General features: G+C 39.8%; 1 protein-coding gene across 4 annotated transcripts; it reads left to right on the top strand.

Annotated features, from left to right (window-relative positions):
* The first annotated feature begins 359 nt into the window (after positions 1-359).
* Positions 360-12,955, top strand: BTF3 (basic transcription factor 3). 4 transcript variants are annotated; one of them, XM_032628358.1, is made up of 7 exons: positions 362-494; positions 1,061-1,129; positions 5,228-5,341; positions 5,663-5,864; positions 7,005-7,061; positions 8,526-8,589; positions 12,413-12,955. In XM_032628358.1, the coding sequence occupies exons 2-7, from the start codon at positions 1,061-1,063 to the stop codon at positions 12,513-12,515; spliced, it is 609 nt and encodes a 202-aa protein (XP_032484249.1). In that variant the 5' UTR covers positions 362-494; the 3' UTR covers positions 12,516-12,955. The 4 variants fall into 4 exon arrangements, with proteins under 4 accessions (XP_032484250.1, XP_032484248.1, XP_032484249.1 ...); XM_032628356.1 differs by lacking the exon at positions 362-494 and adding an exon at positions 528-732; XM_032628359.1 differs by lacking the exons at positions 8,526-8,589; positions 12,413-12,955 and adding an exon at positions 8,038-8,470 and having other exon boundaries at positions 360-494.
* Positions 12,956-13,412: the final 457 nt, after the last annotated feature.

Here is a 13,412-nt window from a genome sequence, read left to right as displayed (position 1 = left end):
ATCTACACCTCCCAGCGAATGGAGGGGTGAGCACACTCTAGGCTCCCCGATCGTTTCCGCAAACGTGAACAGGCCCTTTCTTCTGAGGATGAAGAACTTGGGGATGGGGCCCTGAGAAAGGACCGACTTACTCAACCCTAACTGTGCAAAGAACCGTGCTCTCTGACCCTTCCACAGCCTTTCCCAGGGTCACTCGCGGTGCTTCCAGCCCAGTCTTTCGTTCAGTCTCCACCCTGCCAGCGCTGGACCACGAGAGGACGGAAGACCGTCACAAACACGGCGACCGGAGGCCGCGCGTGCGCAGCCAGCCGCTGAGCTCGCGGCGAAGTCCGTTTCCTGACTTTTAGAGGAAGTGGCTTTGCGTCACTTCCGGCCTCCCTCTAGCTGCCATCTTGCGTCCCCGCGTGTGTGCGCCTTATCTCAGCTGGTCTGCCCGAGACCCCCCTGAGCGCCAACCCTAGTCCCCCGCGCGGCCCCATTTCCGCTCCAACAAGGTACAAAAAGGCTTTGGACGCCGGCGTGGGAGGAGGACGGGAACGGGGGCGGGAAGTGCCCGGAAGGAGCGAGACAGGGAGGGACAGGGCTGAGGAGAGGAAGGCGATGCGACGGACAGGCGCACCCACTCAGGCTGACTCTCGGGGTCGAGGTCGGGCCAGGGGCGGCTGCCCTGGGGGCGAGGCGACGCCGTCTCTTCCTCCACCTCGCGGCGGAACCCGAGGACAGGAGCCTCAGGTACCGCGAGGCTTGCGGAAAGTGGCCGGGCCGGGCAGGCCCTGGCTAGGCCGAGGCAAGGCCGGGCCGGGGCCGGGGGGTGGGAGGCGCTGACCATCTGTGGGTTAGAGCCCTTTTTCTGGGCCTTTAAAGAGCGGGGGAGGGGTAGGAAAGCGGGTGCTCTTTGGGCTCCCTCAGAACTGAAGTTCGGGAGCTTGGCGGGGTGGATTCGGGGTCCAGGCCTCGGCCTGTGTAGGACGTTTATTCCCCTGGTGTCTTGGGAAATAACGAGCGTGGAATGCTAGAGTGAACTAGATCTTTCCTCGCTGAGGGTTTCCTGTTTTTCTAGATGAAAGAAACTATCATGAACCAGGAGAAACTCGCCAAACTGCAGGCACAAGTGCGCATTGGTGGGAAAGTAAGTTTTACTAGCGTTGGGGGTTTTGGTTTTTGGGTTTTTTTTTTTTTTGAAGTTTTATGGTTTAAGTTTTTTACTTTGTATTTTTAATAGAATTGGCTTGTCACTTTGTCTCTAGAGGGCATTTCACAGAGCTTGCAAATCGTTATGAAGGGAGTGGCAAGGGATTAAATTAGGTATACAGTGTAGTGTATCAGTGAGACGTGTAGGTTGTAAATTAGAAAAAAAAAATGCAAGCGAAGAAGCAAAGAGAGCACTTAAACTGCAAACTGCTTTTATGTAGATGTTTTCAGTGTTACAGTATTTTAAGTAGAACAGAAGTGTTTCCTAATTTAATTAGAAAGAAAATGTGTCATTTTGGTTAGATCATCACGTGACCCTTAATACCCTTGACTTGTCTTGTCATTGGCTTTATAATCTAAGTTGTATACAGTCAGTGCTTGATTTTTTTTTTTTTTTTTTTTTTTTTTTTTTTGTGGTATGCGGGCCTCTCACTGTTGCGGCCTCTCCCGCTGCGGAGCACAGGCTCCGGTCGCGCAGGCTCAGCGGCCATGGCTCACGGTCCCAGCCGCTCTGCGGCATGTGGGATCTTCCCAGACCGGGGCACGAACCCGCGTCCCCTGCATCGGCAGGCGGACTCCCAACCACTGCGCCACCAGGGAAGCCCTTGATTTTTATTTTATTTTATTTTTTTTAATAACTAAGCTAACTGGATCTAAGTTTCAACTATCTTTTCAACTTTAGTTTATGGTTGTGGATAATTGTGGTACTTAATAGTTGGAAGTTCATGCTTCTTGTAAATTAGAAGTTCATGCCTTTTGTAAATTAAGACCTTTCGTAATCCTTTCTCCGCTAAATACAACCTAGGGTAGTTGTGTATTTTCTACGATGTTTGAAGATGTCATTCTTATAGGTACATTTTTTTAAATTTAAGAGCAACGACTGTGGATTTGGAAATATTACCTAAGCAGATACCATTCCATTTTTGCTTTGTAATTACACTGAAACTGAGGGAATGAGAGGGATTGACGGGGGTTTTTAAATGATCGGTTTTTGTTTAATTGATCTTTCCTGGTGGCTGTTGGTCCCCTTCAAGGGGATTCTTTTTTGAACTTGGTAAGTTTTAGGTTCTCTAATTTACTTAAGTCAGATGTGCACTCTAGCAGAGGTCTACCTAGTTGTATTTTATCTTGTGTTAGCACATTCCTAGTATTTAACAAGGTGTGGTAGCGTGTTGAAACAGAGCGTGTCTTTACTTGGTAAAACTTGTAAAGCTTCCATGCTTCAAGTTTATTATCTATTAGTTTTTCTCACTTCAAGCATTTACCTTCAAGTAGAGTCTACTGCAAAATAGCCAAAACTTGCATTTAGACTTAAGTAATAAGATGTATATCTGTTAATTACTGGATTTTGCCAGAAGTGAAAGTATCATGATTCCCCCATGCCCCCAAGCTGGTTTTCAAGATCTACACCTACCCATTAACAGGAGTAGGTGTTTCTTGTCCTTTTTAGCAATTGTTATAAGCTAGGTGTGGCCTTCAGGTGCCAGGAAAACTCGTATTCCTTGTGGGTCAGTGTTTGGGTGCTCTTACATTGGTATTTTTAACCATCATTCCTTTCAGTGCAGGTTTCAGAAGGAGTCATTTGAATAATGTGCTTGTGTGCCTTCTTTTTGTTGTTACTCTGATCATTAGTCTTTAACTTGTGAGTGACATCATTCTAGGGTAAAGGAAAGTCGAGGTTTTCTAGGATTCTTAAGGCTGATGTAGGATTAAACTTTGTTTAGTTAATGTAGGAACTATTTCTGTCATTGTAATATGGAAACATTTTCTTCACGTTTTAAGAAACCTACTTACTGTGGAATGTGAAATTAGATGAATTAGTGTTGCCTTAGAGAAATCTGAAAGCGTTAGGTACTTTTTAGGTAAATGCTATGAAAACCCTTTATTTCAGTAAAAATTGAGTGTAAAGTGTATGAAACCTATAGAATGTGGGCTGGTTTTGTTTTTAGAATCTTATAGTAGTACTTTGGAATGTCTTTTAGAGAGGATTCTTTGGAAACCCGGTATCTACATTGCTTCAAGATGATCTTTATTAAACGTTTTTGGGGGTGTTTGGTAACCAGTATTTTTTGTAGCTATTGATATTTTTTTCAGTTAAACTATGATTTGTTTAAGCCTTTACTATTGCTGGATCCTGAGAGTATAAAATTTAAGAAGTTTAAAGTCCTTAGAGGGGGACTTTAATGCTAGTAGGGGAGATAGGCATCTTAAAAAAAAAACAAAACGAAACAAAAACCCCTTTTCACAGTGTAATGTACAGTGGAACAGAAGCATTTTCAAAATACAGAGATGGGAATGATTTGGTTTGGGGGTGTTAATGGCAGTTTAGGGAAGGCACAGAAGAGATGATGGCTTTAGCAGGATTTTAAAAGGATGAATAGGAATTGGTGTGGAGGTTGGGGGAAGGTGAAGTCAGTGGGTGATAGCCTTTCCATGAAGAGCCTTATGTGCTGCATGAATGGATTAGTCTGTAGGAGAGAGTCCATGAGAGTGTCATTAGAGTTTCCAGAAGAGGGAGATTGGAGATTTGGCATATATGTACAAGAGACAAGTTTTCCTGAAGCCTGTATTCTGTTCATTCATTAAGACGTGTGCTTTCAGTGAATCAGATACCGTACTCAATACTAGGTTTATAGCAATAAACAGAATCGAAGCCCTTGAGGAGCTTACGTTCTAGTGAAGAAAGACAATAAAATATATTTCTTATAAGTGTTATGAAGAAAAATAAACCTGGATAGATAGAAAATGAATGTGGGAATTACTATTTTTCATTGGGTAGTTGGGGAGGGCCACTCCAATATGGTGACATAAGAACGGAGACCTGTAGTGAGGTAGGGAGCCATGCAGATGTTAGGGGAAGAAGGGAACAGTATGTGCGAAGGCTCCTGTTTGGCCTTTTTTTTTTAAAGAAGATGTTGGGGGTAGGAGTTAATTAATTAATTTATTTTTGCTGTGTTGGGTCTTCGTTTCTGTGCAAGGGCTTTCTCTAGTTGCGGCAAGTGGGGGCCACTCTTCATCGCGGTGCGTGGGCCTCTCACTATCGCGGCCTCTCTTGTTGCGGAGCACAGGCTCCAAACACACAGGCTCAGTAGTTGTGGCTCACGGGCCTAGTTGCTCTGCGGCATGTGGGATCCTCGCAGACCAGGGCTCGAACCCGTGTCCCCTGCATTAGCAGGCAGACTCTGAACCACTGTGCCACCAGGGAAACCCGTCTGTTTGGCCTTTTTAAGGAACAGCAAAGAGGTTTATTTGTCTGAAGATGAGTTTACATGTGTGATAGAAGGTGGAGTGTCAAGAGTGGCATAGAGGGTCAGGGCAGATAGTGTAGGGACCTGCTAGGTAAGATAGATTTTACTTCAGATTTTACTATTGGATGCTGTAGAAGTCTATATATAGACATATTTGTGTCTTATAGTATCTTGTCTGTGAATATTAATGGATGTTGATTTTTCTTTAATATCGAAACAGAAAAGGTTAATGGTTCTGGATATGGAGTTTCTAAATGAGGCTTAATTTAGGTTGGCACATGCTCACGTATAGAGCAGATAACGTAAAAAGTAGAACTTTGAAAAGATCATTTCTTTATATCTGACAAAACTAGAAGCTTAGAAGTTATGAAGGATTTTTATTTATTTATTTATTTATTTATTGCGGTACACGGGCCTCTCACTGCTGTGGCCTCTCCCATTGCAGAGCGCAGGCTCAGCAGCCATGGCTCAGGGGCCTAGCCGCTCCGTGGCATGTGGGATCTTCCCGGACCGGGGCATGAACCTGTGTCCCCTACATCGGCAGGCGGACTCTCAACCACTGCGCCACCAGGGAAGCCCTATGAAGGATTTTTAGACAATTCCTTTCATTGTCCTCTTTTGGCTTCCATTGGTGCCTTAATATGCCTACTGACTGCATAAAAGTTTGTGGTTATGGTAATTTTCTTACACAGATTGAGAGGTCAGAAAGGAATTAGAAACTGTCCATTTGAAAATGACTCTTGTGGTATAAACATATGCTGTGTTCTTTCCTTTTCTCCCCACTTTAGGGAACTGCTCGCAGAAAGAAGAAGGTGGTTCATAGAACAGCCACAGCAGACGACAAAAAGCTTCAGTTCTCTTTAAAGAAGTTAGGGGTAAACAATATCTCTGGTATTGAAGAGGTAAGTGTCAGATTTTATTTCTTTACAAAAATAAGATTTGATTGAAAACTTTAATGTTTGTGCGTTTTAAATGGTTTTTTTGACTACTGCCAACAGAGAATTTCATCTCTCCCTAAAATATGTTTCTATTCTATTATCAGGAAGATTGCTAAGTGTAAAAGGGATTAGATTGCACTTTCCATTTCAGGCAGAATTTTGCTTGTGCATTATGGTGACATACTAGGTTACTTAGCCAGACTTCAGCTTTTGCTTAATACAGTGTTTGGTTTTAAAGGGATTTTGGTGAGTGTTGCTAATTTAACAATTTTTTTTTCTTTTTAGGTGAACATGTTCACAAACCAAGGAACAGTGATCCACTTTAACAACCCTAAAGTTCAGGCATCTCTGGCAGCAAACACTTTCACCATTACAGGCCATGCTGAGACAAAACAGCTGACAGAAATGCTCCCCAGCATCTTAAACCAGCTTGGTGCAGACAGTCTGACCAGTTTAAGGAGACTGGCTGAAGCTCTGCCCAAACAATGTGAGTTTCCTAGTAGCAGTTTTGTCCAGGGTTACTGAGTTGTCAGTAGATTTCTAAGATTTAGGTTGCACGGTGGATATGAATATTTTTAAATTTGGAAATGCAGACTTTCCTCTAAGAAATACCAATTTTTATACTGATTTTAAGCAGTTGTTTTTAGTGTGTTGTAATATGCTTTGATCATTATACTTGGTTAAGTGAAATGTTTGCTTTCTACTAGCTTTCTGTTTTGGATCAGAGACTAAAAATTGTACCTTTATTAGCTGGAAATGATGAAAATGTTAATTTGCGCCTTTTTTTTAAAAAAATAACTGACAGTTAATTGAAATATATTTAAATACATTACAGATTATTAAACTTCTTCAGTTGTACAAGTTCAGCTGGTATTACCAATAGTCTTTAAGAATTGGCCTCCTGCTATTCTGGTGTTTTTAATTATACTGTAATAAGGATTTTGTTCGGGGCAGAAAATTGTGTGGTTGAATAGGTGTATATCGGGGTATAGCTACTTTATGCTGAAGCTCTCTGATTAAAATTTTGAGGAATGGAAATGTAGAAGTGAGACAGGTTTATTATATGGTCTGCTGGTTTAGTCATCCATGTTTTTCTTGAGGTTTGCTCCATCTGCTTTAATCAATTTGTGTGTGTTGCTGTTTTTTGTTTGTTTGTTTGTTTTGTCATGCCGAAAGGCCTAAGAGGTTCTAGAAAGTCTTAGGCTTTCAGAGGTAGGCTTTTGAAGGATTCCACTGAAAATTATACAGTGCTAGTACTGTGAGGTCTCAGCTCTCAAGTGTAGTTCACTTTCTTGTGTAATAAAAGGAAAGTGGAGGCTTACCAGTCAAAGGTACTTTTAATTTTTTGATTATTTTATTTTCACTTCAGTAAAGGTTTTTTGGTATGTGGGTTTACCTGTACCGTGTTGTAGGTGAGAGGGATTGAAAGGAGAATGGGTTTGGAATTTGGTGTGTTGGCTGGTACTAGTATTCTAGCTCATTTGTAGACGTCATACTATCATGCTATTGCTAGTACTGTAAAAGAAATCCCAAATGTCACCATAAACATAAGTTGTAACAACACTTGACCGTTCACCTGTTGTTCTTTTGGTTAGTGTTCATTGAACATTTACATTTCCTTTCACAGCTGTGGATGGAAAAGCACCACTTGCTACTGGAGAGGATGATGATGATGAAGTTCCAGGTAGGAACTTTCACTTGTGGTTAAACTAGAGAATCTTAGCAAGGGAGAATGAAGAATCTTTGTACTATAGGAAAGATTACCTTAGGCCAGGGGCTGGGGAGGTATGTGAGATAGAGAATGAAGAATCTTTGTACTATAGGAAAGATTACCTTAGGCCAGGGGCTGGGGAGGTATGTGAAATAGGGTAAAGTGGGGCAAAGGGAGAATGAGAAAAATAATGCAGTGTTAGTCACCTGGGAGTTAGGTTTGTAGGCTTGGTTTTTCTCTGTTTGGGATCCCAAGAAGGTATCTAACCTTAAATATTGTGTAAATAGATATGTGTGTAGTAACCTAAATATAATAGGTACTTGCAGATCACAAATGACCCTCGTTTCCTACTTTGAGATCCATAAATGTATGAGAAGGCATGGAGAAGTTGTAGAAATATCTTCTATATAATCATTCTGAAATCAGCAGAAAAACTCCTTTGGCAATCATGAGGCATTTTTCTGTTACTGGATAATTTATTTTGTTGTAAAACAGATATTGGGCAGTAGACTTCCTAGACTCAGAAATATTTCCACATTGCATAGACAGGTATCCTCAGGAATCCAGGAAAACTTCAAATTGTGTGTCATGGTATTCTTTGATTCTGTCCCCCACATAACTAATATTACTTAACTGTAATTCTTGGAATGGGGCAGGAATGGGTGGGACATATACATATTCTTTAAGCATAATATTTATGTCATTGGCAAGTTAATAATTTCCCTCTTTCCCTTGTATTAATTATATGCCAAAATGTACACTTCAAAATATGCCAAATGAGTAGTGGTCTCATTAGAAATAAAAACAGGTGTCTAAATTTATATCCTAATTTAACTGTAGGATATATTTTGAGAGCATTTCCCTATCTTCTTTTTAAGGCCTGATGATTATTTTTATAGACTTGGCTTTTTTTTTCCTGAGTTTTTACTTTTTTTTTTCCTTTTCCTAGATCTTGTGGAGAATTTTGATGAGGCTTCCAAAAATGAAGCAAACTGAATTGAGTCAACTTCTGAAGAAGATAAATCTTGAAGAAGTTACTGGGAGCTGCTATTTTATATTATGACTGCTTTTTAAAATTTTGTTTATGGATCTGATAAAATCTAGATCTCTAATATTTTTAAGCCAAGCCCCTGGACACTGCAGCTCTTTTCAGTTTTTGCTTATATACAATTCATTCTTTGCAGCTAATTAAGCTGAGGAAGCCTGGGAATAAAGTTTGAAACAAAGATTAATAAAGTTCTTTGCTTAGTATATGGTTTTATATTTTATTTCATTGATACTGATTTGTACACAGAAAGCAAAATTGTTTATAGAAAGCTAATCATGGCATGTAATATGACTGGTAATCATGGATGGAATCTGATTAAAGATTTAAAATGACAGTATAAGTATCAAAGGTGGTTTAAAGTTCTTATGTCTGAAAACTTCTTTCTCCAGCAGGCCTCAGAGCTTCCATAGTTTGTGATGCGTGTAATTATGAGACTAGTATATTCCTTCATGGGTAAGCAAGGATTTTTTTTCTCTTAATATTGTCTATATTGTAAACATATACTGAGTGCCGTATATGTATTATAGCACTTAATTTTCTCTCATTTAATTCTCAATCTATGAAGTAGGGACTAGTAACTCCATTTTGTAGATATAACCGAGGTTACATCAAAAAAGTTAAAGTAGTTATTAATCTCTTAACTCCATTCTGTGTAGTGTATTCTCTAAGATACCTGAAAAAAAGTAGTGTTTGTGTTAGGAATGTCACCTTATCTTCCTTAAGTGATAACACTTTAAATGAATAGGACTACTTTTTTCTTTAAAATTGTTTTTGTTACTTTTTAAGTTAACAGTAATATTGACATGCGTGTATACAGTTGTAAGAATTTTAACACGTAATATGACTGCCACCAGAGTCAGAATACTGAACAGTTCCATTACCCCAGAAAATTTCCTCAATATAGGGCTACTTTATAAAAATTGTATTGGCAATCATAATGCCTTAGTTTCTGCTTGCAATAATAAGAATTCATTTAAGTTTTCATACTAATTGGAGAGTACCTTTTGAAGGTACTATACAGCTATATCTAAAAGTCAACTGTTAACTCAAAAATGAGATGCTGTGCAAAAAATATTTGCACATCTTAACATTGTATTATTTTCTTCGAAGGATGTATATCAGTTCTGTTAAGGTATACTGCTACAGTAAGCAGGACTAAAGTCTCAGTGCTTTACAAAATTAGGAAACAAGTACATGTCTCCAGACTACTGTGGGTTAGGTTGGGCTGTGCTACATACTCACTCCAGGTCCCAGACTGATGGAGCAACCACTATTTGGGACACTCAGTTTCCTGGCAAAGTGAGAAGATGGTGGGTCACCTGCTGGCTCTTAAAGTGATACAAGTATCACTTCTTGTATATAACTGGCCAAGGCAAGTGGAGTGGCTTACCTGGAGGGCAGAGGGTTTGGAAGGCTTGGAGTAAGGGCCTGAGGATTTGCATATCTGATAAGCTCCCAGGTAATGCTAGTGCATTTCCACTGGTGATGCTTCCTTTGAGCAGCACAATTAGAGATGTTCTCAACTCATCCCAACAGATTGCAGTGACAGAGGCTGACTTGAGCATGTGAAGATGGCCACTGTCTGAATATCCTTATAGTTATTTGCCTTAGATCTGTATAGGAAAGGGACTAAATAGAGAAGTGCAATAGATTTCTAGGCCGCTGGCTAAGGTTAGTCCTGTTTTGCCTGTGCTTAGAGACTTTTTTTTCTCCCACCAACCTCTAAAAATATTTCTTTGGTCCATTATTTAAAGAATCGGTGGTGTGTGTTGGTGGCAATAGACTGGTAAGAAAGGTTTTTCTTGTAACATTTTCAGTATCAAGATAGGCAGGGTTATGCTACAGTTAGAAATGACTAGAAACTTTAGTTGCTACAAAGATTTGTTCGTCAGGCTTGATGTTTGTGGTTTGCCTGTGGCTGGGCTCCACTTTACTTCAAGAACAGCCTCTAATCAGAACATTTCCAGTCTCAGGACAAGGAAAAGAGATGGCAAACAGTCAGCTGGCTCTTCAGACTTAACGTTGGGAAGTGATACACATCATTAAATTTCGGCAGCCAGAGCAAGTCACATACGTAGTCAAGTCTGATGGCCATGAGGATTGGGGAAGTATAATCCTCCCCCAGAGCAAGATAGCAGATTTTTTTTTAAACAATAATATAATCTACCATATCCTTATAATTTTTCTTAAATTGCCCACAATTCCTGTGTTTATTAAGCACTGTATAACTCATTTTATATCATCTTATTGTCATAACAATCTCCCCCAAAGAGCCACATTATGCAGATAAGGAAACCCTTAAAACATACCCCTTAAGTGGTAGAGCGAGATTCAAACCCAGGTCTGCCTTTTTGATCTCAGTACCTACTGGAAAGAATTTCAGGTCCTGGCAGGCTGGAGGGGCAGATGATTCTAGTCTGGTTGATCTTTTGGCTGTTGTCCCAATTTGCTGGCTGTTGTCCACTGCTTTTAAGACTAGCCCCCAACTTACTTTCAGCTGGATCTGAACCAGGGTTACCCTAATGAAGATATGGACATCGATTGAACTGAGGATTCTTAGGATTAATACTCTTTATTTGTTGAACTAACCCACCTGGAGTACACTTGTGTCATCCCCATTATAACCCTGTGTTGTAAGGGCAGAAAGCTACATTCTAAAACTTGGAAACAAGTTTTAAAAAAAATGGGTCAAAGGTCACTGACGGGTCTGAATTCTACCAGTCATTTTTTACTCTATTCCATAACACTGGATTTGTGCTTCAGTAGCTCTCCCTACTGCACCCCACCCCTTTAAGATACATATGTTGTTGGGAGAGAAATCTTAAGGGGACTAATAACAGTTTTTAGCCTTTCCAAAACAATAGTTAGAAAAGTCTTCTATTCACATAAATTTTCATGACTCCAATCAGCACAGTCTTGACTGCCATCTTTGCAGCGAGTTCTGGGAATACAGGCACAGTCGGCAAAGAAAACAGTATCACATCTGTAGCCTGAACAGTTTGGGCACTGTGCAACTAGACAATTTTATTTATTTTTAAAACCATAACTGTTAAAATGTCAAGGTGAACTGGAAAAGATACTATTGGAAAAAAAATAGCCATTTGGATTTTTAAAATAGGGAAGACTGTCCAAGAGGAATATTACAGATGTTTATTAAAGATTCTACATATTTGGGTGAAAGAATTTGTACTCTGAAAAACCAAGAAGAGTACTGTCTCTCTCCATCAGCCTGAGAATAAACATACTGACACACTACGTAAACAAGGAAAGGTCCATATGAGTTTATACGTTCAATAAGCAAGGAAGAGAATCAGTATTTGGTAATTGGCAGCTAGCAAGAAAGATCTGTTTATACTTCTAGTCTTTTCTTGTCAACACATTGTTAGATAACATGCAACTCCTAGGAAGCATTTCTATTTCTACCTTCCATGAGGACTAGACAAAAGGCAGTATATGATCTATTTAGTGTACTTTATTTCCGATGAGCCCTTTACATTGTTGATTGGGGCCATGCAGTATTGGAATCGTATCTACCACCATGGTTTTAGAATAATCCAGTTTACCAGACTGTAAAGTGATCAGGGGTGCTGCACAGTGTTAAACCACCATAGAGAACACTGTGAAAGGCAGAGAGGAGAGTGGGGGAGAAAGGGCAAAAGGTTAAATAACAACAACAAAAAGTCTTAGAAAGTCAAAGCATTCAACAGACTTTTTTTTGATCTTTACTAAAATTTCCAAAGAAATCAAACAGAATTTTGGTAACAGACAAAAACTGTTCATCAAGGTTAATCTTAATCTTTGTTAATCTTTGCAAATCTGGCTTTATTTGCTTCTTAGCTAGAGAACTCACCTACTTTAAATATGCAAACTATTGGAAGTGATAGAATTGCTTAACTGTGAATGTAAATATCCTTAGGAAGGTTTCTAAGCATGAGTTAATTTATGTGGCTGAAATGTAAGGGTAGCAACTCCAAGAACCCATTAAAACATTAATTACATATTTTCATCTTTACCTGATTCATCTAAACAATCCCCACAGTCGTTTCTTGTGTCACACACCTTGTCCACGTATGTCCAAGTCTTCTGGTTGGGACACTTGAATATCGAGTTTTGTGAGAGGCTGCTGGGCATTTAGCCTGTATAGACAACGGCATTATTTCTCATAGAAACATTCGTTCATTGATAATGTTTTAATTATAATTCTGAATTTTAGATATTAGCTGCTGGTGACTGCTTTTTAATTTGTATTGTTTGTCCACCTCACCACAATATGTAGCAGACTCATCTTCACCGTGACTGCAGTCCCGCTTGCCGTTACAGAGCAGGGAGGGTGGCAAGCAAGTAGAGAGGTCCTCATACAAGAAGCCCAGTCGCTGTGAAGCTGTTTTAAACGGTTGATATGACAAATTGGAAGATTTATAAGACAAATACTGGATGTTGACCTATGCACCTGTGACCATGAACATCAAGCTCTAATAGAATAACCTCCCTTTAATAATCCACTTTCTTCTTCCCCCTTTTGCTTCTTTCTATTGTTCTTTTTCCCATGATTTCCTCTCCTCCCTTTCTTTCTTTTTCTCCCCTGTGCTCCCAAACTCTCTAGGCCGACTTAGCTTGCATTTCTTGCAATGCCAGTGGCCTTTGGGTAAACAAGTATGTACTCACTCCTGCCTGAGAAGGAAGGTGACCAGGAGGGGGCAACAAGCCTGTTATCTGCTTTGAGCTTCTCCACACATTGGTTCTGTGTATCTGTGATTTTCCCTCTGTGCTTTTCTTAGCTAGAAATGAGAGCAAAAATAAATTGCTACACCAACCTCAAGGGGACACTGTGTGCTAAATTGAGACATGTTTAAATGCAATGAATCTACTAAAAAATGTGTGGGAGTTTACCAGAATAATGTGATGATATTTTTAAAGAAATTTAAGTACTGTAAAATTTTGATGGAAGTTAAGAGGTAAATAGCAGATTGGTAACACATATCTCAAATATTTACACATATTTACACCTGAAATAACGTATTGCCAGAAAATTCTGGTTTGGTGTGTGTAGTGGTAAACAGGAAATATCTTAAATACCTGGGTTAGAGTTGGTGAGGGCTTGGGGAAGGTGCGTTTTGCATCTTGAAAGTTTTATAGTTGGACTAGGTTAATAATTAGGAAGCAGGTAACACTACTGTGTGTATCCCTTAATCCATGAGGTGCTTGGACTGGGATTGTGTCTGGTTTCACTCAAATTGCTAACAATATTTATTACCCCACTCAACCTCATTTAACAC

Source organism: Phocoena sinus, chromosome 3, assembly GCF_008692025.1.
Source record: "Phocoena sinus isolate mPhoSin1 chromosome 3, mPhoSin1.pri, whole genome shotgun sequence".
Classification (NCBI taxonomy): domain Eukaryota; kingdom Metazoa; phylum Chordata; class Mammalia; order Artiodactyla; family Phocoenidae; genus Phocoena; species Phocoena sinus.
This window is presented reverse-complemented; position numbering and strand designations above follow the sequence as displayed.

What these genes read in the sequence shown, in the direction of transcription:
- BTF3 (XM_032628356.1), top strand. Translation starts at nt 601, where the DNA reads ATGCGACGGACAGGCGCACCCACTCAGGCTGACTCTCGGGGTCGAGGT. An exon ending in CCCGAGGACAGGAGCCTCAG is followed by an intron (nt 733 to 1,060) that starts GTACCGCGAGGC and finishes CTGTTTTTCTAG; the next exon opens with ATGAAAGAAACTATCATGAA. An exon ending in ATATCTCTGGTATTGAAGAG is followed by an intron (nt 5,342 to 5,662) that starts GTAAGTGTCAGA and finishes TTTTCTTTTTAG; the next exon opens with GTGAACATGTTCACAAACCA.